This window comes from Malaya genurostris, chromosome 2 (assembly GCF_030247185.1).
Source record: "Malaya genurostris strain Urasoe2022 chromosome 2, Malgen_1.1, whole genome shotgun sequence".
Classification (NCBI taxonomy): Eukaryota; Metazoa; Arthropoda; class Insecta; order Diptera; family Culicidae; genus Malaya; species Malaya genurostris.
In genome coordinates this window covers 126,586,432-126,613,465 of record NC_080571.1, presented here as the reverse complement: position 1 = coordinate 126,613,465, position 27,034 = coordinate 126,586,432, and the positions used below count along the sequence as shown (strand labels likewise).

The 27,034-nt window shown below is 36.2% G+C and overlaps 1 protein-coding gene across 6 annotated transcripts in view; it reads left to right on the top strand.

The window, feature by feature from the left end:
• Positions 1–27,034, top strand: part of LOC131432836 (titin homolog) — a 173,984-nt gene that overhangs the window by 124,649 nt on the left and 22,301 nt on the right. For 2 of the 6 annotated variants that reach the window (XM_058599379.1, XM_058599375.1), the window contains exons 2-3: positions 13,211–16,213; positions 16,375–16,459. In XM_058599379.1, coding sequence (XP_058455362.1) covers positions 13,238–16,213; positions 16,375–16,459 — 3,061 coding nt within the window. In that variant the 5' untranslated portion in view covers positions 13,211–13,237. Of the gene's footprint in view, positions 1–397; positions 464–12,790; positions 13,112–13,210; positions 16,214–16,374; positions 16,460–27,034 lie in introns of those variants that run through there. The other 4 variants (XM_058599380.1, XM_058599377.1, XM_058599378.1 and 1 more) reach the window with 4 other exon arrangements.

Genomic DNA, 27,034 nt, shown 5'->3' with positions numbered 1-27,034 from the left:
CAGGCAGTGTTTCACCAAGTTCATACACCACTTCGAAGGGAGAGAAATTTGGCTCGAAAATCCGAGAACAATGAAAATTAGGGTGGCGATAGAAATCAATCAATTTAATGGCATTTCAAACAGCATACTGTGGGGCCTACGGAAAAGCTTCGCGTAGTAAGAAGAGAAAAGAAAACTTGGAAAAATGTTTCGCGACGAATAACCTTGTAGCGAATTTATTTGCTTTTTATTCAAATAACCTGCCCGTCTTTTCCCTCTACAGTAAGCAGTGTGGAATCCATCTCTCTAGCAATGAAAATATTTTGCTTTTGTATTCTTCTCTTGTGCCATGTATACCTTTTAAATCCTCACATTTGCTACAAGATTTTTATTGGTTTTATTTTTAAACACCTTTCAGTAAAGCGGACAATACATCCTGTTATAATATTTTTCCCATAAATTTAACTCGCCCCCCTCTTCACAGGTAGGTAAAACGATATCATATTTACACATATAATTTTTTTCTTGCACTCTCTATACTCGTGAAGCGGTTCACATGTATCCGACTGAGCAAATGATTTTAAACCCTTGAAGAATATCGTTGTGACAAATAGGTGCTAAGGAGTCTTTGGGTGGAAATGTTGGTTGGTTTTGGGAAATTGAGCTTTCACTGCAACCATTAGTTTGTGAGTAGAGGGAAATTTTATGAAAGGAGCCTTCGCGATTAGATACGAGGGCCACTACTTCTATTTCGAAAATAGCGTATAAGAACAAACAGTTATAAGTACATTTTTTTTGCATGCGTTCGGTGCAATCAGAAAAGTATTTTCGCCACTGATGATGGAACATGGGTTTTGAATGCTTCAACAGCTTCTGGCGTCGAAATCGTTGACCTCGTAATTTTTACTTGATATGCCGGAATAAAAAGAAATCATTGAGTGCTAAGTCAGGGCTGTACGGTGAATGAACCATCAATTCGAAGTTTTGGTCGGTCAAAAAGGTGCTGGTTTAAGCTGATGTGTGAGAGCTCGCATTGTCATGATGATTCATCTTCTCTTGCTCGTTTTGCGAATTTCTCCGAAGACTTCAGGCAAATAAGTGGTTGTGTACGATTCAGAATTGATCGTTTTACGTTGCTCCGTTGTTCCGAAGTGCTTCGTGCACGAACAACTTTTGTTAGATTTGGCTCGTCTTGGAATACTCACACAGTCGATTGCTGTTTTGTTTCCGGCTCATACGTATATATCCATGATTCGTCTCCTGTTACGATCTTATATAAGTCGGCTCATGCACCGCGATCGTATTTTTTAACATTTTCCTGCACCAAGTCGAAAGTTGTGAAAAATAATCCAATGAATTTTTTTAGCCAAAGTTATTATTGTCATTGTTAACAACACAAATAGCGCTTGTACATCAAAACGTTCTGAGTACGTTTATGTTCAAAATGTCAAACTTTATTTTGGCGTTGTCAGATTTTATCTATTGAAATTAGTGTGACCAGTTCCCGAAATATAAGTAGCGGCCTACGTTATGACAATATTATATCAAATTATAGCTGACCACAAAACTTATCTATCTTTAATATAAATAGATTATGGATAGTGAATTAAATATCAAGTGTTTAAATAAACAAAATTGTAACGATTGATTCCGATTATAACCAAAACAATTTCTTTGCCAAATACTATAATTTTTTCATTGGTTTTAATATTTTCATGTGATTGCACTTTTTTCGGCAAGTCAGATAACATATAATTTGCTGTCTTATCTAAAATAGTTTTCACCTTTCTCACATAAAATTGCTATTAAATCACTGTGAAACCCGGATCCTACTTCTGGCTCCGGAACTGGAGGGTGAAGTGTGTTCAAAATTTCGAACCATCATTTAGAACGACGATGAAAAAATCGGAAGAAATAATTCTAAATTTGGTTATTCAAAACTGTTTCAATTTATAGGTTATAATAGTTTATGCCAGAACAAACTTTCTTGTTTTTATTCAAGATTCAATGGAAAGTTTTTTGTAAAATGCTATAGTAATACTTATGAGAATATAATGTCGTTTTCGCTTGAGAACACTGAAACTGACCCAGGGTAGTTTCATCAAACAAACACTTTTCACGAAACTGTGTTGTTTTCGCGCTTAGCAACGGCGGTTTGAGCAAACCTGATATAACAACCAGGTTCGAAACTGACTCGATTTTCAGTTCAACAACGTTAAAACTAGGTTCGAAACTAGCTTCAAACAAACGGTTTGACAGCAGTTAGGGTGGAAACTGGGTTAGGTTTGGTATCAAGCGAAAACGACATAAGTATCATGAGAAAGGCACCACTAGGTTGATTAAAACAGATTTTTATAACAGTTTGGCATCAAAATCTGATAGTTTTCGTAACCGAATTGTAAACTTAGTAGGGTAACGAAAATCATTATTCATCTCACGTATTAAAATCATCAGATAGAATGAAATCTACCAATCACAGCATACGCAATTGTTGCATTCATTTCGTGTTTTTTCTTTCTTTAACCCCATCGCCATATGATGAATTTTTGTCGAGAAATACTCAAAATTTAGTGCTGGCTAGACTGATCAAATGACTATTAGTACAAAAACCACATTTTAATTATTGATAAAAAATTAATTTTATGCTTTCTAATATATCTTTCTAAGAATCACATAAGAAAATAAAAAAATACTGTGGAGCTTATTCCAGTCGAAGTGTAGATCTTGTGCTGCCCTGTAAAAATATTAAAGGATCTTCCAGACATATATAAGGGTAAACAAACTTCTGCGTAAATTTATTTCAACTGATGTTAGTTAAATGAAAATAATGTTTACTTGTTAAAACTATTTGAAACGCACATAGACGCACATAGTTTTTTAATTTTTCAAAAATTAGACTACTTACAATTTATTGTTTCTTTCTAAATCCTAAAAGTAACATTTATTTCTGAGTATGAATAACGCCTTTTACTTTATGAAATAGCTTCAATTTGGAAAATTACTGAGAACGTGTGTAGTAAAGCTCTAGTACGAAGCAATGATTTGTTAATTTATAGCATTCTCTGTGCGTGTGTACGATTCATTAGTCAAAGCCCACTACCAATTGAAGATTGGTGGAGTTAGTGTGAATCAATCATCACCCCCTTTATCTACACGAACACAAACATGTGTTGTTGCTAGTATTGCATACTTGTCATATACAACGTATAAAATGTTATGCATCATCGTAGTTCTGCTCCTATAGTAACAGCTACGCTTCCTCCAACATTACCGACCTACACTTCGCTCGACAAGGTTGTGAGGCTGCAAGTCTTCCCAAAAAGAGCATCCTCCCAACCAAACAAGTAAATCGCTTCGGAAAAAATATATACTTCTGAGGGGATGCAGCCTTGTTTTCGTCAGGATGCATAGAAGTGCCAGGCAAGCGCAACACGTTTCTGGAATTCCCCCTAATTTACAAGCTTTTCTCACTCACTCACACGCCTCCTACTTTAGTTTTGTGTGCGAATATCCTGATCGGTACTTATTGAATCACAGTTTATCGTGTTAGATACCGCTTAATGCGTAATTGTTCAACTGGAAGAATGTGGTAAAAATTGATTCGAATTATAAATGTATTTCCTGATTCCTACTGATGAGATGTCTATTGCCACAACAACCCTACTATGCTGGCTTAAAATAAACGATATTCAATTCAATTCAACTCTACTATGCAAACACTTTAAATACCGAATTACGTATCATTTGCATATTGAAAGATCCATTACTCCATGAATTGAATTTAGATTTTAAAAATTACGATTTAAAGAAGAACGAGTTCTTTGAAAGTGAATTGATCTAATTTAAAGAACTTTTTAGTTGGTGCACAAAAATTTTTTTGGCCTTCCAGATCCCCGATTTCTGGATGCACTGAAAATAATAGTCAAAAGACTTTGAAATTGAACTTCGCGGCGTCGTATAACTATAAATGTCGAAACATTTTTTTAAACTAAACTCAAAAATTGTTACAGGACCGAATACTTAACGTATCTAGAAGGAAATCGATGACGTCAAATATATTTCTCATATCAAATTCTTAAATAAATTCCTTTTACGGCTGACGATCTGCAAGATGGGAATGCCAAAGCCACTATTCAGATTGACCAGCTTCAAACAAACGTAGTACCGATGATCACCAAGTAATACAATGCCTCCCAGATGTGTGGCTCTACACCAATATTCACGTGGCTAAAAAGAAGGAGCATTTTTGTCGTAAAAACTGAAAAAATGTTGAAAAATATAATTGCTTCACGGTTATGGTTGCGATCAACTGCCACAAGCCTACTCGGCAGTATGTCAAAGTATTTTTGTAAAAGGCAACATAGGATTGAAGGAATAATTCTTCCATTGAAACTCACCTTTGTGTTTTTGTGTCGCCATTTGAAATTTGCCCAATTGCAATAGATTCTTCAATGTTGATTATAATATTTTCGTTTTTTGAGTATCGCAAAACTTTTGCCTTGGAAGTTTTTTTTTAAAGCGAAATGATAACATAAAGTGATATCAATTGAAAATTTGATGAGTCGATAGCATATTAGAATTTCAAACTGATGTTGTTGTCATAATCAGATTTCAATTTGTTCTCATTTTGATGTTAGACTTTACTCGGGGTGTTTACACCGATGTATGTTTTACATGCAATTAAAAATTTTACAAATTGCACAGACATTTGCTCAGTTCGTCGAGTTAAGTCGAATGGTATATGACATTAGGCCCTTCGGACCTCGGTTCAAAATTCGGTTTTCAATCACTGTGATAATAATAATGCATAACCTTTCTATATGAGAAAGGCAAAAATGATATGAACTCAAGATTCAAATTTTTTCAAGCTCTTAACTTAACTTCTGAATCAGGCGAAAGTCTGTTAGAGAGCATTTTTTTCCAGGATTTGTCAGCAATGGTATCATTAAATATGTTCCGCCTTACTATGAAATTGATTGAGCCGGTTATTAAAATCACCAACTGCCGGAAAAAGAAAAGGCAAAAAAAAGAGGTTTTCAAAAAAGATTGTCAAAGGCTATGAAAGCTTAAGGAACGGAACGTTCAATATTATACGCCTTTGAATTTTATCCGCATGCGACTCCCAGTTCCGGAATAACGGGTTGTTGAGTGTGACTCATTTAAATCAACAATCTAAAAAAGCTAAACTCCTTTTAATTTGCGGATTCTGACGATCATCGACCAACCACTAGCTATATTGGTTTCATGCTTCGGTAGCACCGAAAGTAATGTTCGATAATTACCTCGGTGTTGTTTTCTTAAAGTATTATAAAAGTAGTATAAATTTTGGGTCTGTTCAGTGGTTCAAGTTTACGGTTTTTCAATTTGAACATCTAAAGCTCTGATGAGCCGATGGTGAAACGTGAAGATATTGAAAATAAATATGTGCTTTGTGTACAAACCGGTTACTCTGTAATCAAAAACCCCTGAACGTAAAATAATAGGTTTATGAATGCTACAGATTTCATTGAATCATGTAAGTGACAAAACACACTAACGCACACAAACATCATAATGACTAATCGGAGTCCCATTATAGGCTACGGATTTTCACACAATCATATCAATGTCGCCGCAAAACTAGGAGCGAAATCTATAAAACTGAGTCACTTCGACTGCTATACCGGTCCGAGTTTGAAAGCCCTAGAAACAGTGTGAACAAAATCGAAAATGAGACTCGTATCGGCTGATATTATTTTCATAAACTTAGATTCGCGTGTTAGTTAGCATCATACACTACTATCAATTTTTAAGTGGATCCAATTTTCAGTTCAAGAGTAACGGATTCAAAAAAGAGGCAAAATGAAAAAATAAAATTAAGCTCCAGTGAAAACTGCAGTTTAACTGGATGATGTTTGTTGCAATAGTGGGGGTTCGGCAGATTGCTCGACTCGCGTTTAGTGATAAAAGGTACATTTAATAACGACTTAAAATTGACGGTACAAACTACAACTACTATTGTAGTTTATTCTCTCGATGACAAACTCGGTACATCCGGTCACCGATGACCTCGACGGCATCTGTCCGCTGATGAGCCCATGTGGTGAATCGTGACCGGGGGTCTCCCAACACCTCCCCCTTTTTAGAGTTGATACGGCTCATACCTCGTGGGTGGTCTTCAAATCATCGAAGCATCGGTTGTTGCTCTTGAGAATTGCTCTGGGGTTGACCTTGAGTCGGCATCTGTTGATTTGGTAGTTCTGGTGACAAAACTTCAGCCCCAACGTCCGCCTGTGACACTGCACCTGGTAGGTTGCAGCTTTCTAGGAGAATGTTGAGCGGAATCTGGACCTCCACTGCTTCCGCGCTTAGATGCTCTGGTTGATGACGACTTCGCATTTGATTACAGTGAGACCGGATCAAGGACTTCTTCTCCGGTAACCAGATGTTATACATCACCGTACCGTACTATGCTACTATTGTAGTTTATTCTCTCGATGACAAACTCGGTACATCCGGTCGCCGATGACCTCGACGGCATCCGTCATGCCGACATGAGCCGATGAGCCGATGGTGAAACGTGAAGATATTGAAAATAAATATGTGCTTTGTGTACAAACCGGTTACTCTGTAATCAAAAACCCCTGAACGTAAAATAATAGGTTTATGAATGCTACAGATTTCATTGAATCATGTAAGTGACAAAACACACTAACGCACACAAACATCATAATGACTAATCGGAGTCCCATTATAGGCTACGGATTTTCACACAATCATATCAATGTCGCCGCAAAACTAGGAGCGAAATCTATAAAACTGAGTCACTTCGACTGCTATACCGGTCCGAGTTTGAAAGCCCTAGAAACAGTGTGAACAAAATCGAAAATGAGACTCGTATCGGCTGATATTATTTTCATAAACTTAGATTCGCGTGTTAGTTAGCATCATACACTACTATCAATTTTTAAGTGGATCCAATTTTCAGTTCAAGAGTAACGGATTCAAAAAAGAGGCAAAATGAAAAAATAAAATTAAGCTCCAGTGAAAACTGCAGTTTAACTGGATGATGTTTGTTGCAATAGTGGGGGTTCGGCAGATTGCTCGACTCGCGTTTAGTGATAAAAGGTACATTTAATAACGACTTAAAATTGACGGTACAAACTACAACTACTATTGTAGTTTATTCTCTCGATGACAAACTCGGTACATCCGGTCACCGATGACCTCGACGGCATCTGTCCGCTGATGAGCCCATGTGGTGAATCGTGACCGGGGGTCTCCCAACACCTCCCCCTTTTTAGAGTTGATACGGCTCATACCTCGTGGGTGGTCTTCAAATCATCGAAGCATCGGTTGTTGCTCTTGAGAATTGCTCTGGGGTTGACCTTGAGTCGGCATCTGTTGATTTGGTAGTTCTGGTGACAAAACTTCAGCCCCAACGTCCGCCTGTGACACTGCACCTGGTAGGTTGCAGCTTTCTAGGAGAATGTTGAGCGGAATCTGGACCTCCACTGCTTCCGCGCTTAGATGCTCTGGTTGATGACGACTTCGCATTTGATTACAGTGAGACCGGATCAAGGACTTCTTCTCCGGTAACCAGATGTTATACATCACCGTACCGTACTATGCTACTATTGTAGTTTATTCTCTCGATGACAAACTCGGTACATCCGGTCGCCGATGACCTCGACGGCATCCGTCATGCCGACACCTGTCAGCTGATGAGCCCATGTGGTGAATCGTGACCGGTGGTCTCCCAACAATGTTGAATTTGCTTAGACTACTAGAAAATAGTAGGAAAGTCGATTGCTGAAACACTTACCAAATAGTCGAACAAGGGAAACAAATGCTAATTGTATGTACAGATTTTCGATTTCAATAAAAAAAAAACACTGGAAAATCAGGGAACCCAATTGAGCCTCGAAAAATGTGGAATGTTTACTCGTCTCTGGGAAAATTCGTGTTGACGATAGTCTTCTTTTAAATTCTTATGAAAAGAGATACTTTTGATTCAAATTCGAATTATCAATTTAAGCAATAGCAGATAACATTAAATGAGGAGTTTGCTTTCAGTTCTTCGATGCCAGTTATGATTAATGACATTTTAGCACTAATTATAAATTTCGCAATATATTCAATTGGAACCGCAATTTCTTCTAATATATTTTTAAACTTGCTCCTAATTTTGTCAATTTCAACCCCGCTTTTTTCGCTGTTGATGGTCAAGTTCGAATCAAGCGACAACGAGACAAGAGAAATGAAATGTAAACGAAAGAATGAGTTGAAGGAAGGTAGAAAATAATATCTGCGATGGCCGTTCCATCTTAGACCATTTGGACAAAGTGGTAATCTAATAGTGTTTTCGTTTTCAAAGGAGGCACTACACCGATGTAGGGTTGAAAAGGATGATTACACCCAAATTGGAGCGAGTATAGTCGGTGCTACACTACACCAGTGCAGCGCTAAAAACAAAAACGGCATAAATCATACATCCGGTGCATTAACAAAATATTTATTTATTATTTTCAAATGTCTCATTCGTTCGAATTTAAAAAGTCTACACATTGTGTAAAGACTGACACATTCAAACATAGAAATAACTCTTTTTGTCAGTTGATTCAACACATGGCTTATACCTTCTGATATAAGTTTGAATGCTGAAACATATAGTTTTATGCATCTGCTTCGAAAGTAAACATTGTTCCAGTATTGTATTTCTTAACTTTTATTCTTTTCTTCGAATAAGATTTCTGATGCTGGAAAATCAAACAGTTTTCTATTCATTTAATTGAAAAGTGATTTTTTGCGAACGATTGTTGGATTGACTTTGAAAGCCGGTGAGTAAAAAAAACTTTAGAAAAGTTTAGTGGCTTGAAAAACTGAACCATAAACTTCTTAACCTTTCCCTCAGAAATATAATAGTAATAGTAATGAATTTTCCAATATGTTACATCTAGCTTGGAACACATGATACTAGGAGCATGAGCTATGGTATTTTATACTGATCTTAAAGCTTTTTTACAATTGACCATGAGACCTAACTAACAAAATTATCTAAACTAGAAATTCAGAATCGTATATCTAATTTGCAAAAAATATACTTGACAGGTGGAACTCGTTAAGCTAGATACAGTTAAACCCTCGACTTTCACAAATTCGTCCGAAGTTCAACAACAATTTTGGTCCGCTGTAGTTAATTTAATAACACCATAAGGCCTCGATGTAAACTTGGATATGTGATTTACTTTATAGTTCGATCTACCGAAGACTGCGTTTACCTGCGATCAATATTGAATCAGTTTGTCGATTAGTAACAAACTGGCAGTGAATGTTTCCAAATCCATAATTATGATCTATCACCGCATCAAACCGCAAATAATATTTGACTACATTGACGATCGCATTACCGTACAACAATTTAGTGACTAGTGACTTTAGAGTGCTGTTTTCTCGAAAGGTTCCGGGCAAAATTTGGAATTAAAAAACCAGATAAAAACATTTGAGTCGGAAGAATCGAGCAGTTATTGTTATTTTTAATTTATTTCACCCCGGTTTTAACCTTAATGATCATTCGCCGGAGAGAGCTTGAGCGATCATATCCCTCGTTGATACTTGTACAGAGAATTTCTAGATGATCGCTTCTAGAAATGGCAAATCATCCTTCAATGTACATTTTCTTGTAACCTTGAATTAATTTTACAGGACCGGCGCCGACAAAACCCGAACGAAGATTGCCTAAGGAATGGGAAGGGATGTTAAACCAACACTTGTTGTTACTAGGGGCCGTATATACTACTGTGCACTCCACAAGTGTCACGGGAAAAGGATATTTGTTAGAATAAATTTCAGTTGTGATAGTATTCGTGCGAGACCTAATATGATTTGGTTTCAAAGCCTTATATTTTAGAGCTATGATGTCTTCAGAACAAATGATCAGTGAAAGATAAGCCATATTTTGAAGCATATGGTATTAGGGTGGTTCTTATTATTATGGTGATCCAAAAATTATTTTCTGTATGTGTTGAGATCGAGGACTGCACCCTTCGACAAAATTGTAGGAAAACTTATATTAAGCAACTTTGCCTAAAACACTATTGTAGTGTCTCTAACGGTTTTAGTGTTACAGCTATTTTAATAGAGCAACTTAGGGTGTTCCTAAAAAAAATCAGATTTTTTGCTCTAGCTTTCTTATTTTTTACTTCTCGCTTTTGGTGTCTTTGAATATCTTTTAGAGTTTGTTGAAACCAATTTTTTTAATGACTAGCGCATTCAAGTAGCGTTTTCTGAACCGAAGTTATGAGCAAAACTAGTTCAAAAATAGATCATTTTTAAACTGCTATATCTAACATTGGAGCAAATGAAAAAAAATCTGTTTCTTTCATTTGATAGAAAATACTTTCGAGCATCGGTGCCCTCAGGTGACTGCAGTTATAAAACATGTTTTGCTACCTCATGGTATGTACAGTAAGGAAGCGCAAGAGAGTCAAAATAAATCAATTCGCAAGTATAGGCAGTTCCATCCGCAAAAGTTCAATCGTTTAGTGAATCTAGAGGATGTATTCAAACGATTTCTTTTAACGTCTGATCCTGTAATAGCATTATCGAATAGAGTAACAACCAACGTGAGTGTACTCCATCTTCCCGATTATGCAGCTGAATTAGTTTTAACACGCTAGAAGACAGCAATACCTTATTTTAATATGTATAGCTGTTGAATGTCTTGCATGAAAGAGCATTTTTCAATGAAAAAACCCAATGTTTGAAAACAATTTAAAAAATTTTAAAAAATATCTCCTCCGCCATTTTTATTATTAACATGCTCGAAAGTATTTTTTATCAAATGAAAAAAACAGATTTTTTTTTTTCATTTGCTCCAATGTTAGATATAGCAGTTTAAAAATGATCTGTTTTTTAACTAGTTTTGCTCATAACTTCGGTTCAGAAAACGCTACCTGAAGCCATCAGAAAATTGGTTTCAACAAACTCTAAAAGATATTCAAAGACACCAAAAACGAGAAGTGAAAAATAAGAAAGCTAGAGCAAAAAAACTGATTTTTAAGGAACACCCTAAGTTGCTCTATTAAAATAGCTGTAACACTAGAGATACTACAATAGTGTTTTTGGCAAAGTTGCTTGATATAGGTTTTCCTATGATTTTGCCGAAGGGTGCAGTCCTCTATCTCAACACATACGAAAAATAATTTTTATATCACCCTAATAATATAAACCACCCTAATACCATATGCTTCAAAATATGGCTTATCTTTCACTGATCATTTGTTCTGAAGACATCATAGCTCTAAAGTATAAGGCTAAGCCACAAATGTTTTTGTCCCCCTAAATTGTGGATCCGGACCACTGTGCATTGTAATACTAACGGAATATCGCGATAGTTGATTTCTATCATTCAATTCATAATCTTGGAAGACAAGCAACAACATGAGAAAAATATATTCTTCCTTAAGTTTTTTCCCACCGAATTACTTGTAATGGTTACTTGCAACGAAGCCCCAAGACCAGAATTTTTATATAGAGAGAATTTGAACACTTTTTTCATTTTGAATAAATAAGATCGTTTAAAACTCCTGTATTTAATTAAAAAAAGACATTTTCAAGTGTCAATACAATATTTGAGTCAAGAAGCAAAATCTCAATAAAATTCGTAATATTGTTGCAATTAGACAGATTGCAACCGGACGAGTATCAATACAAACTCTGAGTCAAATATCAAAAATCGCTTCCTTTTTCTGAGCCCACCAAATCGTTTTGTCTACGGAAAGGTGAATACTTAGGAAAATTATTTTACCGCAACATCTGTAACCAAACACGATGCTTAGTAAGAGATTTAACAACAAAAAATGGGGCGAATGAAGAGAAAGTCATTAAGTGAACCCATCTTCCGTTTTTTTTTTCGCTCACTCATTAACTGAATGGCCGGTTAATTTAAAATAATGAAATTCAAATTTCGGCCGGTTTGAAGTTTTTTCATACATTTTTCAACACAGGGTGCTGATGGTCATTCCGCACACATTGTTGCTGAAATGCTCCAACCCGTCGCCCGGAAAAGCAATTTTCCCCATGTCAACTTGGATATTTGCGTTTACACTACCCTCGCATTTCCTTTTGAGCCTAAATGCTGGGCGAAGTGATGCACGTAAAACGACGAACAGCATAATATTTACCGACATCATCCCCTTCACCTGCGACAAACGGTGGCTGCACGAATCCCTCAGCCGGCGACAGCATAACTAAGGGGAAGATGGTGTAGGGTAGCACAAAGTGAGCGACACAGAGATGAGAGGGTTTTTTTTCCATTCTGTTATGGCTGTGTTGCTGCACAGAACATTTTTCCCTCTACCTATCAATGCATTGCATAGCTTTTCCTGCTTTGCGCTGGTCGTGGTCGAAGTTATAGCATACAGCCGCTGCCGACGGTAGAGTGCAAAGGAATATAAAAAAAGCATAATAAAATGGTCTAACCGGTGAGTACCTAAAATTGGGCGCAACATAAGCGCTGAGCATTTGTAAACGTCAATGTTGGCAACATTCTGTCCGGATGATGTGCTAAAGTCAGCAAATGTTTCACTGTGTTGTATGTTATGACGCGGCTCTATTGTTGTGTGAGTGTGAACGCGGAGCTATGCTCTGTGGATGTGCGAGTGTTGCTTATGCTAGCGGCTTGTTGTGTACGTGCGACTTATGCTTATGCTCTGGCTATTCGAACTCTGATGTACGGCTATGAGGCTTTCGTATGGTACAAAATGATTGTAAGCAAATGAGAGAGGGAGAGTAAATTCAGTATGCGACGAGCCGGGGTAGACATGTACGGGAGCGTACGGTGCCGCCGGAGGCTAAAGTGTCGTCGCAGCCGCAACTTTGATGCTAGTGGTGATCGAGTGGTGTGAGTGTGCGTTCAGTTTTTCGATCACAGTGAAGAACGAACAGGGAAAATAAGTACTGCCAACTTTTAAATTTATAATTTGCAATTCGTGAGATCTCAGCTCCTGTGTACTCTTTATTTTCGGGAACAATTGTTTCGTTGGTTATTAGTTCTTTGTTTTACTTTTTAAATGGATGTTGTGGTGAGGATAAGTGTAAATTTGATAAAGTTATCAACGTTTTGACCGTGGATCACTGCCACTTATGTGGAGTATGTTTATAAATTCATTAAACCTTTATCCGCGTTGTAGTGTTTGTAGTGTGGTACTGACCATGTATTTTCCATTCTCTCTCTCGCACTTTTCCACAGATCTAGTGCCTAGCAGTGCGTCTCAAAATGGCAACTCGTGAAAAGAAGCCCAGATCAGTGAATTCAGACTCTCCAACCCCGTCCCTCGGTGGCGGTAGCGATTCCGCACCGTCAACACCAACTAGTAAAGGCAAAGGTAGTCGCGTATCCTTGAGCAGACAAAAGTCAAAACAATCGCAGAACGCAAATGAAGACTCGGTCCAGTCAACAGATGATATTAGTGATATGCCAGCAATAGAGGCGACCAGTTCAAGTATTGGCAGACCTAGCAGTAGTAGTAGTAGTAGTAGAACTACGCGAGCCACGAAGGATGAATCTGCGGAGCAGGCCAATAACTCAAAAGAGAAGGAAAAGGACGAATCCAAAGATTCGAAGGATTCAAAAGCTTCCTCCAACCGTAAGACGGCTGAAAAAAAGAAGAAATCTATCATTGGCAAAGGTGCTACGGTAAAGACTACTGTTACGGCACTGAAGAAAACAACGTTAATGAAACGAAAAACTAGACCAATTGTAGGCAAACCAGTACTAGGAAAGAAGGTCATTGCTCGAAAACAAATTAACTCCAAAGGAAAAAAGGAAGTGACCGTGACCGTGAAAGAGGAAGATAGCAAAAATACCAACCTGCGTAATGGTAAACCACGCGCAACAGATAGTCCGGTTGGTAAACGCAAATCCGTCACCCCCAAGGATAAATCCCCTAAAGATGCAACGTCAGACTCAGTCACGGTGAAAGTTGAACGTCGTCGATCAGATTCTGTTTCAAAATGCTCTGACGTGACCGATGCCAGCTTATTGGATACCTCTTCATGTAAAGATGAGGACGACAAAAAGGATGAAACCAGTCTTTTGGAACTGAAACGGGAACTTATGGAAGAACATGAAACCAAGACAAAAATCTTGGATAAAATGGCAGAAGCTTTCAACGAGCGTAAAACACCTACCGTTCCGTTATCGAAGGATGATAAAAAAGTACGTCGTAGTGCCCGGCAGCGTAAAAGTACCACCCGCGATAAAGACGATTTTGTCACACCTAAGCTTAAAGCACCGGTGGATATTAAAGCGGAACCTATGGATAGCGAAGAACCGGTAGCTGCGCCACTGTGCATCGATACGGAGACTGCCATGAAGGAGACGCCTAGTGGTGAATTAGAAAAAGACTCCTCTCTTAGTCCGGAGCTAGTTAGTGAAGGTGTATCAGAGATCAGTGTGAAAGAATTCTACAGTGAGCCCGCTTTCCTTGAAAATAATTTAGGTATTGAAAAGGATCCCAAGTTGGGTGAAATTGTGCAAGTTCAAGAGAAGATCAAATTAGATAAAGAAAGTGACAGTGTAGTAACTGCCAATGGTAGTACGTCAGTAATGCAGGAAGCTCTACCGGTTGTGATAAAAAAAGAAAAAGTGGAACCTAATGAAAGTAGAGAAGATGATAGGGAAAGTGTATTATTAAATAGTGAACAAATGGAAGTCGGTAAATTGAAAGAGATCATTGGTATCGTTGAAACTAGTGAACTTCCACCTATCGTTGTGATTCCAAAATATGAATGCTCTGGCAATGAATCCCCTGCTTCGGATGGATCCAACGATGTAATGGCCACCGTAAGCAGTAAAGTAGAAAGTATTCTAAAAAAAATAGACTCACGTTCAGATTCAGATGGGGAGCGACCTAACAAGCAAAATACTCAAAAAGCTAAAGTTACGGGTAAAGAAACAAAACCAAAATCCCGCAATTTAAAGGACAAATGCAAAGAAGACGAGAAAGTGAAAGAGGAAAAGTTGCGCCAGGAAAAAATACGCGTTGAGGAAAAAGTACGCGAAGAAAAGCTCCGCGCAGAACTTCTTATTCATGAAAAACAGAAAAAAATCCACGAAGACATAATTCCTCAAGATGACAAGGTTAAAAAGGATCAGGATGTGATGAATTCTTCTTCCGTAACACCTGAGCGAATTGGTAAGCAAGTAAGCCCAAATCATGATGATGAAGTTGTTTCGGTTGTGGAGAAGGTGCTTCCCTCAACAACCATTACAACGCTTAGTCTCACTTCTGCCGATTCTCATTTAGTTCTGTCCGTAACTTCTACGGATCCGATTGACATTGTTGAAAATACTAAAATAGAACCTTCCATCGTAACTAATACAATTACTTTGGAAAATCTTCCCGCCATCACCCTTCTTAAGAAAGAATCGAATCAGGCTAAGAATGACAATGTGATTGAAAATGTACAGCTCAAAGCTGAGCTAGAAATTCTTCCAATCAAGGAAGTGGTGGTGGCTAAGGGAGAAAATTTTATGACGAAAGATCCGGAACTATCGTTGCATATAGTCCCAAAGAGTGGAGAAACGGAAGCAACAATATCTGAGAAATCTTTTACTATCGAGGAATGCACGTCCCCCAATAGCGTTATTAAAATAGAGACTGATGTAAAAAAAGATTCTGCTAATTCTGCTATTTTCAAAGAAACCCCAGCAGAAATACAAGAAGTAAAAGCATCTGATGCGGTTGAAAATCGCGAGCCGATAGAAAGAGTTCCACAGATGAACCATGCAAAGACTGTTGAAATTAGTTCGCTAAGCGTGACTGAAGATGTGCTTCCAGTAATAGATTCCAACAATCCGGAGACTTCGTCGGTGGTTGGGGATGAGACAGACGACATAACCAAACAGAAAGAGTCCCATTTTAAACATCTAGGACTTCTTACCCTTCAAGCTGCCAGTGCCGAAAAACAACGGCGAAAGGAGCTTGTTCTCCAGAAACCAACCGGTGGCTCAGGAAGTGGATATAGCTCTTCTTCCAGCAGTGGTGGAAAGAGCAGTGGTAAACCATGTAGAAATTCCGAATCCACCGGTACCTTGAAAACTGTGATAAAACTTAATCGAGGTGAAAAGCGTAGAGCACGACTGCCACTGAAAATGACCCTACAGAAAGGAAAAGGCAAAGGCACAGAAAAGGATGCCAACGGTGCTGGCGGAAATGGGGAAACGGCATTCTACATCATTCAAAATGAGGTGAGAAGATACATGGAGAATTCTGTGTTTTTTTTATTTGTATCCCCACGATGAGCGGTGCCGCTTACTGGTATTGTTCAGTGTAATAAAGTGGAATGTTATTCACCTGTTGCTCTAGCGCTGTTCTCTGTTCATGATTTGCCCTTCTTCTGCACTTTCAGAATGATCACCAAAATCAATCGATGCCTGACGCGGCAGGAGCTTCGCAGCAAGCAAGGAAAGCGCACAGCCGATCCCATACCACCGGTAAGTGTTCATTCTCCGTATCAAAGATTTACAAGATTTACCAATGGTTTGTTTTCTTGTTAAACATTGGGCGTGAAGTGGACGATAATTAAAATGAAACGACAATCATTTATTAGTAATATCAACAATCTGGGGTCTTTTTCTTTGCGCCCTAAAATCGTAACGATTTACACAATTTACAATAGATGGCGTTTTTACCGTACAATGGAGGCGCATGGTCATTTGAAATGTTAGGGAATTTGAAATCAATAATTTTATAATGTAAATTGGATGTGTATGAATCTGTGCCGCCTTTACGTATTAATGGGCCCATGGACAAAATTTATTTGTGTGTCTCTAACTAACTGAATTTTTTTTTTCACATCTTGATTTTCTATATAGAGGTGCAGCCCTACAAATGGGTTTTCCTTTAGTTGAAATGAATTGGAAATTTTGCAGAAATCAAACACATATTAGTCAGTGTTTGGTAAGCGAATAATTTTCGAAGGCATGTTTCACATAGCTACAAATAAATTTGTGTGAAACATAAAAATTGCTGCCTAAATATTCGAAACATCATAACAAACAATTTTGTGATGTAGTCCCGATTAAGTGACTGACCTGCCAAAACATATGTACATGATTCAGTGAAATAATGAAAATTTGCAGCTCTCACGAACTTAATTAATCAAAACAATATTCGCACGAAAACTGTCACAAAGGCAGACACAACATGTCATGCTTCCTTTCGAACAACCATTGAAAGGGTCTTTCATGTACTGAAACAATTCCCTTCGTAACCGTAGTTGATGCTGGCAAGATATATAAAATCAAAATGAAAAAAACAATACGAAGACCACGGAGATAACTGTCAAAATTCACTCATTTATCCATTTTTAATTATTCTTTCGTTTAAAAATTGATTAAAAACTATGTCTGTTGATTGCCGTAAAATCTCTAAGTCATCGCGTGAACCCAGAGATCTGGCATCACTTTCATAGAAAATCTGAGATACTTTCATAGAAAAAATGAGATTTCTTCAATGATATGGCGTTAAAAGATATCCCAACAGATTATGATTATAGAATAACAATTCTATATAGATTCAATAAGCATTATTTTTTCATACCTTCGTTGTTCGCAAGAATATACAACAAATTTAGTATAATTTTTTTTAAACAACAATTGAATTTGAGTTATCTAATTTTAAAACTTGACATGGAATTCCAACGCAGCAGACAGAGTAAGCGCGAGAAGCTGAACGGAGCTGGTAGATGACATTGGCCGGCCAAAAGCGGGAAACATACTTTCAACAAATCAAAGGGACGCAGAGTCAGAGTACAAGCGAGAAATCTCCTCAGCTTTCACTCTGACATATCCATAGATACCACAAATGTGGTACTAAAAATCTCATCTTTTTATTAAGTTGACTAATCACATTACTATCGAAATATATAAATGAAATATCAAACACACTTGATAGTACTAGTTCATCAGAATCATGAATCATACGTTATTTCGGATAAGATATAGACTTAAGATTTCGACTTTTTTCATGCGATCAAGTTGCTTATATGTTTTACACTTTTTTTAAATGAAAATAAAAAAAAACATGATCGCTATATACAAACTCTGGCTTAGTTTGCATGATTTTCATTTTCGCTGTAGCAGTCAATTAAGAATAATGATAGCACTTCGATCTTCGCAAAAATGCTATAAAATCAATTACTAGTAAACATTTACAGCCGTTTCTTACCAAGCTGGAACCCTAAATACAAAACATGGTATGTACATTCTCTATGGAAAGAAAAACATAAATCTCCAAACAGCCAAGAGTTCATTTTGCAATAAAAAAATTTTTAACTTCGAACTACAATTCTTAATTTCTTGAAAAATTTAATAGTTTCAATGTTTCATACGGAAAATAATTTTTGTTGTCTTTTTGCTACCTTGGCATCACTTTGCACAGTCCCGAAATGTTGAAATTTCAACTTACGATTTCAAAAAAACAGCCGTGATTGAAAAACTCCAACCTTATAACGAAATTAAAATCGCTGAAATCGTATTATTATATTAAATGCTAATCTAACCCGCAATTCAGTGAATTTCATAAAGTATACATTTAAAGTTCTGCAACGAGGACCACTTCATACAGGAATAACGCGCCTGCGATTTAGCAACTCTTACGCCGGCTGTACATTTGGCAGTCATTAATGTTCAATCGCTTGCAAAGTGCAGTTCGGTGTTGCATTCACTTGCATAAATTTTCTGTCCAGTGTTACTCGCGTGTGTATAATTTTTGTTGGTGATACTCTGAATGACTGAAATCTTCCTCCAATCAAAGCGTCGTCCTGGACGCAGGCTTCGATGGAAGCAAAAACGATTCTTTTCGAATTCAATCATGTTGATAAAAACTAGAGAAACTTGTAAGAAAATAATGGATAGTGAAACTGCATTACTGATAACAAATACACTGATATTGCCTGGCAGCTGTATTCTTTGTTCGGCATATTGAAATTGAAATAGTTAAAAAATGTTAATTCAACTTTTTTACTAACGTCAAAGAAATAGTTTGAAATATTTATTTTTATTTCAATGAATTGAAGTGTCCAGTTGAATAGCTCTGATTTATTTGGTTCAAATCAAAGTTCTTTAATAGTTTCACTATTGAGCAATTCTAGAAATAAGTAGCAAGTAATCAGACTTCTTTTACTTTGACTGGTATGAAACTTTCTACACATTTTTAGTATACACAATATTACTCAAAACTAACTTTTAAAAAGGACGGATGTAATTTAGTATGTTCCTAATAGCAGCCTATTGGATCGTAAGACCTTTCCTTTTAACCTAAGTTTGTGAAAATCAATTCTGCCTTCTCTAAGAAAATAAAGTGAGTTTCTTTTTGACGTTTTAAAATATTATTCCCAGATCCGGGAACTGAGAACCGATATATCCGGAATCATTTTGTTATCAACTCACAACACGTGCACATCAGAGAATTTATATGGCTAGTTCAAATGATTTTATTTGTTTCTACATTGTCATGTATAAAAACATACTCCTAAAATTTAAGTGTTTCAACCTATCACTCTGTAATTTTGGAACCGGAAGTTGAAGTCTAACTTCATATTTCGGAATTGTTGGGAGGCGAGTGAAAAAAACGGCAAATTCCAAAGTTTGCAAAATATGTAAAAATGAGCTAACTTCTCAAAAATAGTAAATAAATTTCTCTAGTCCTAGCAAGCAGATAACCACACAAACTCAAACCGAATATACCGGTCCCCCGAAGTTTCGGAAGTACCAGAAATAGGGGTCAAAATCTCCAAAACACACTCACTTATCTCTTTCTGTTGAATGTTTAAAATTACTAAAGCCACGATGCAAAATAAGGAAAATTATTCTAAATTGTACTTGAAAATTGTTACAATGTTATATGCCATGCAAGTTGTACTTTGATTATATTGGTTCCCGGAACCAGGTGATGAAAGCACCAAAATAGATATCAAAAACTCCAAAATAGAACTCGCTCACCTCTCTCCGGGATTGCTCAACCGATTTTCAGAAGCTTAAAACTAAAATTTTGTTTTCATTTTCGATATAAAAATTTTAATGGAAAAATACAGTGCGTTTTGGTCCCCGATTTTCAGTTCAAAGCATAGGGCGCTGGTCTTACAAGCCAGTTGTATGTTCGAGTTCCGACAAGAGTTGCCATTTTGAAATCTGTGTTTCAACTTGAAAAATTTGTATACCATCTGTGTTGCATATTTTCGATCACAATCTGTTAAAATTCTGTGAAAAACGTTTTAAAAATCTGTCATTTTCATGAAATATTTGATAAAATCTGTGTTCTGTGACACAGAATCTGCGTGGTAAAATAGGCAAGAAATCTGTGGTTTTACAGAAAAATCTTTGAATATGGTAACTCTGGTCCCGATCTGGAAGGATTCTTAGTGTCAGTAGGATCGAACTTCGAAGCACCAGGTCATGCAATGGTGTTCTATACGCTATGAATCGACTACGAAGTTTGTTAGAATGGAAGTTCGAATTCCACAAAAGGAATGTAATACCAAGGCTTTGCTTACGTTTTAGAAGAAAAAAACTGCTCTGTATTTAGGACGAAAATACAGTACGATACTGTAAGTTTCAGTACACATTCGAGCGTTGGTTTACGCTCGTACAAACTTCCCTGTTTCTATTTCATGAGCAGTTTATTTTTTAAGAATGTAACAGTTTATTTCTGAGAATACTAGTAATATGAAAAAGGCATCATCCCACCACAAGGTGGATTAAAACAGATTTTTAATTGTGTGTTTTCGGTAAATTTTCTGATTCTTAAAAAACGTTAACTTTGTTTTAATGTAATTTATGTTAGGGTGTATAATTTATTTCCTAAAACTTTTTCTTCGACACCATTTTTTGAACAATTCAACGTTTGTACGGGTTTAATCAGTTCGAAGAGAGTGCATGCTAAAAATGTTTTCGCCCTTTCTAAAAATCAGTCTTGAATCGAATCGGTCTCTCTATCCGTGCTAAATTAAAGATTTGCCATACTGAAAACGTGTGCAAAATTTTACCTTAATCAGAGAAAGCCGATTATGATTTTGTTAGTCTTTGTACTGGTAATTTCTGGACTTGTTCTTACTTGTTTATACTCCCGAACCACTGCACAGTGGGGAGAAATGATGCAGTTGACCACAAAGCATTTTTTTGGTGTAAAATGATCAGTAAATCGATTCTGAAGTGAAAAGTCCAACAAATCATTTGCATATAGTTTTAATGACAGCAGGAAACTCGTTTTAAAGTTTTAAAGTTATTCATTCAATCTGCAATCCAGAAGCAGAAATTCAATCTACAATCCAGAAGCAGATCCAATACGATCTATCAATATTGGCCCATATTACGTCAAAAGCTTCAGTAATCTAGTACATACAATATGAATGACAGTATTAGCCTTTTTAACAGCTCTTATCCTTATTTATTTCATATATCGTATCATTGGTTAAATTTTCTATCGCAGTCCGAAAGGACGCTGACTGCGGTTTATTACAATCGACTGATATAACGTAGAAAGCCCTAAAACATAGGTTGCAAATAGATTCAATGACCAAACGAATCATGTTATACCGTTTTACCCCAATATTGATAGGATAAAATGGAGTAAAACGGTATAGCATGATTCGTACGGTCATTGAATCTATTTCTAGTGTACTTTTTAGGGATTTCTTGGTAATATCAAACAACCGCAATCAACCTCCTTTCGGAATGCAAAAGAAAGTTCAACCAGAGAAACGGATATAGACACTTGCTGTCCATTAAGACTTTGTCTAAAAAAATTTCATACTTTGTTTTTCCAAAACTGATCTGTCTTTTGAAAAAGGCCAAACTTTTTTACCAATTCTTATCAAATAGCTGCAGTCGAAAACTGCAAATTCTACAAAAAGTTTTGTATGAGTGATTTTTACAAAACTAGTCAACTATACAATTTTCAAATGAAACCATGGAAAAATATTATAATTGACACCTACACTGAAAAAATCGGTTTTAAAAATTTGAAATCGATTTGCAAAAAAAAACATTTCTGATTTAAATGTAATGTTGTTACAAGATGGGTGATTATGTTTAATTTGTGTGTAGATTTCAAAGGTTTCCTAACTGATAGTTACATGAGACATACAAAAAGTATCAGTAACGAATTTGGTGTTATTAATATACAAAACTTTTATTTAAACTTTCAAAGTGAAGTACTGACGCTCACATAGCAACACCCAAAAAATACGCATTGATCTACAAGATTTGGTCAAGATCATTCCACGTGTGCTTCTGCAATTTCTACCTAAGAACCCTTTCCTACTTTTGATTACCAATCTTAATATCGTTACCTGTACCTTTGGAATCCGGATAAATTGTGTGACGTATTACTCTGGTTACCTGTACCTTACCTGTATCAATACTCATTGTACCAATAAAGAGTACTATAAAACTAAGGCATGGATTATCGCATCAAAAAATCATTGCAAATTACGCAAACAGTGCGAAAAAAATATATTCGGAATAGATTCAACGGACATTGGCAAAGAGGAGGCGTGTGATGAAATAATTATGCAGTTAGATAATACCTACTTACGAACTGAGTTTAATTTAATTCTGACATAATTATGACATTCGTTAGTTTAGTTTTCGATAAAATTACACTGAAAAAATTCAGTTTGGACAAGAATAGGTTTTTTTCAAATAACTGTTTTTGCTTAAAAGTGCCCAAATTTAAATTTTGATTAGGGAACATAATCACCTATCTTGTAACATCAAAAATGTTTTTTTTGTTGCAAATCGACCTTAAATTTTTAAAATAATTTTTTTTAGTGTAGGAGTCGATCAGGGACTTCTTCAATATTTTTATTCAAAAACTTGATTGATCTAGTAAAAACCATTCATACAACACTTTTTTGTAGGATTTGTTATTTTTCGACTAAAGCCATCTATAAAAAAATTGGGAAAAAATGTTTGGCCCTTTTCAAAAGACAGTCTAGATCATTTTTGGAAAAACAAAGTACGCAAAATGATTTTTTGTGACAAAGTCTTCATGTACAGCAAGTTTCAATCTGAGAGGGTGCTACAAACTCTGAATACGATTTAGCGCGAAATTCGTCTATAACATGATTCAACCGGTCATTTAGTTTACGTGTAATGTACTTTTTAAATTTAAACCTAAGTTTGAGGGATAATTGGGGTAAAACGACGTTGCACGATTCATGAGATTATGGAAACTATCTGGAAATTAATTTGTGGGGTTATATGCGTAACATAGAACTGTCTTGGTTTACCACAATTGGCCCAAACACCAATCAGCAGAACTTCTTTTCTTTAAATTTATGGAAGATAAAGATTTGGGGTAAAACAGAATACAGTTATTTACGGTTGTTAACAGCAAATTATTTCGAATACTTTAAAGTCAGAGTAATCGAACGACCCTCATGATTGCTATCGATCAGTGAAGTAGAATGATATTTTTCTCGCACAGTGAGAAGTATTATCCTTCATGTTCCGTAAAAATGAATGATCTGACAATCGTTTTTGATTCGATTTCCCAAAACAGGTACATACGTATACTTCGCACTTTTAAACAGTTTTTTCCTGCTCTTAAAGGTTCCAAATGACCCAAGCAAAATACAACCAAAATCAGTTTGACAGTGAATCGTTCGAATAGGTAAAACATGTCGATGACTTCCCAAATCTCGGTTCCATCGATGTAATTTAATAACAGGAGGCAAACAGATGTTCGAGTACATTGGACGAAACTGTTCATAGCCACTCAAACGAAAATAATTTGAAATTTCGAAGTACTCTGCAGGGTGGCAAGTGATCGGGAAAACCGGGAAAAAGTCGGGAATTTGGTTTTACCGGGAAAAACCGGGCAAAAGTCGGGAATTTTAGTGCAAATCCGGGAAAAAATTTACTAGTCCTAATCTTAGTAACGATTTTCAGCATCATGATTTTCCTGATACAACAAATGAAAAGATGAAGGCCATTTTGTGTTTGAGCTAGGAGTTCAGTACAAGTTTTGAAACTTCTTATTTTTCCTCACAGGTTCAATCCATTGAAAATGGTGCCAACACCTCAGCAATTTTAATTCAATAAGCGCTTTCTTAGTTGGCATCAATAACAGCACAATGAATGCTCATAATAAAAAATAAAGATAATTTGAATTCTTCTGCTCGATTTCTATTAAATCTCGAATTACAGATTAGAAAAGATTCCAAGTGCAAATTACAGTTTCTCTTTGTTTATTTTCTCTTTCAATTGTTACTGTATTTTCACACATTTTTTTAACACCAGATCGAAAGTTGATAGTTTCAGTCGTTATTCTATGCACAGTGAAAGATAGTATGATTGCCTATAGGACCATAATAATCGAAAGAAAGAGTAAAGAAAGAGGAACTGTCATTTGCACTTAGGACCTTTCCTAGTATTTTTCTTCAAATTTCAGAATAAGTATGCATAATGGTAAAAGTAACATCAAGTAACATGTTTGTTTGATAATTTTTTTAAGAAATCTTAGGCACCGTGTTTTTAGTTGCCAGCCAATAATTTCCCTAATTTCACTCAAATTTATCTCAGTAATGTCAAATTGTGACAATATTTTTTTAGTAGTCTTGGTATTGATTCCAATAATATTCACAAAATCGACAGAGCTGTCGACTTTCATTTTATCCACCGTTTGCAGCTGAAATTGGTTTTCCAGAGTTCGTAGGAGGCTGTTCAGTGTCGATGATAGGAGAATCAAATTTAGATCATCTCAGTCACTAGAGGCATAGATTGTTGTTTCTTCAAAGTGACAAGCGTACACTTTAAGAATTCTAGAAGGATTTTGTTTTCTCGCCAAAATCCAACTCTGAAAGAATATCGTATATGTTGTTAGCAATGGTCTCTCGTCCTCATGTGCACCTCGTGCACTGCACAACTGGTCAAATATGCTCTGTGAGAACTTGTATGCACACATTCAGGAGAGGCTTCAGTGCCTTATGCTTATGACAGTTGAAAAGAAATTGCTGTCTCAGTTGCATCGTCGAAACGGTTCTGATATCATACCGTATAAGCAGAGCACAACCCGTAAATTTTGTCACGAGACGCCACTGGTTGTTAGAAGTAATCGGGTTTGAGGGAGGAGTGTTGTGCTTTAGTTCATTCATTTTTAATTTTTAACCCTATACTATACCAAACTAAAAAAAATTGGAATACACTAGAGATGGTCAGTCCGAGTACGGTCTAACAGAACTAGTTTTCCTCGAAGATTGAGTAAACTGGAGTTCTTTATTGAAGAATGATAGCTCACTGTTCTTCTCAATAGAATAGTCTTTCAAAACGTTTGCTGGTTTGAGTAATCTGGTAAAATTTCGCGAACTTTGAAAATGTGTACGAAAGAGAATGATTATTAGTAGAACACATGCAAAAAGACTTTATTATTATTGAATCTGTTAACTACAAAATATAATTTATAGCTCTCATATTATGTTCGAAGAAACATACAAAGTTTCATAAAAACGAAAGAACGGTTCAATAGAACTAATTCTTTCGGTACAACTATCAAGTTTTCAACAGATCTTTGAAATTAACGGTTTTGCCCATTTCTAGAATACACTCCTAACTTGTATAAGTTTTAAGAAGGACTGATTTTCCAGATAGCCTTTAAAAGACTGATTCAGTGGTAGTCTTGAAAAAGATTGAATAGTTCGTTTAGACAAACTGTGGATGAGAGTTTTAATCGTGGTTCCAAGGAGATAACCAAAAAATACTTTTTTTGGACATGTTAAAAAACAGGGAAAGAATCGGGAAATTGAAATCGCTAATTCACTTGCCACCCTGACTCTGGGTTGATATAATTTGGATCGTGTTTGGGCCAATTAAAGACGTTTGAACTCAAATAAATAACCGAACTTGCAATTTCAAGCAATTGACGAAATTTTGAGGTCGGTTCGAGAAAAAATTACACAAAATCTCGTCCAAAGAATCCTTAAATGCTTATGAAAAATTTAAGCCGAAAAAAACAGAAAACATCCTTCTAATTCGAATGGAATTGTTCCAAAAAATAAAGAGCCGAACAGTTTAGGTGTTTTAGTAAACGGTGTTAATTTAAAGTGGCAGCACACCTCAATTTTGTTGTCTCTGAATAAAATTCCAGCGCATTGTGACAGCAATAATTATATCTATCGTGAAGATAGGAATCACATTTAGGAATTTTAAGGAAAACAACGAATCATAAAAAAACGTTAATCACTTTCTTTTCTTATAGTCGTTCGGCATAAACTCAAATTTATATACCTATCGGAAAATGGGAACCTGTATGCTGTTCATTTAGCGCCTTTACTCAATTAAACATGTGATTCGAAATAAAGAAACACATGAATCAAGTAGGGTCAGTGAAATTTTTGCACAAAACGTTTGGCGCCAAACGATTTTCTTAATAATCTAGTATTCATATTTTGCTCTATACTCAGCTAGCATTTCCAACTCCATACACGCCAAATAATCATCGGAGATCTAGCATGCAATGAGTGGAAAATTTCCAATTTCAAACGAACAAATTTTCTAGTTTTTCTCTTCTTTCCCGAAGGGTTTTCCTTGTGTACTATAACCTAAAACCTCCGCATAAACGTCACCTTTCGAACAAAAAAAAATCATTTGTGGATCGGTCCACGCATACCAGAGAACATTAGCTACACACACTTTTTCCGCTATTATTATTATTATTATTATTATTACTGTCATCCATAACTATGCGTTGTCCATTATTAAAGTTCCTGTTAACCCTATCCTTGTACTACATCATCTTGATATTTGTAATAAATGTCTTGCTTATCAAATTTAAATAAAATGTAGGTCTGCAACGCGAATGATAGAGAAATGGGAGCGAAATGTATGTTTAACCAGTAATTAAAGACTGTCTCAAAAAGTTTGGCGCACTTCGATTTCGCTGTAAATAATTCACAAGTGTTAGATATTCAAATTTTATTCGATATACTGATAATATTAGACTACAACAACCGAATATTATTCTCAACATTTGCTACTTATCCATTATAGAGTAGCTGGCGCACTTTC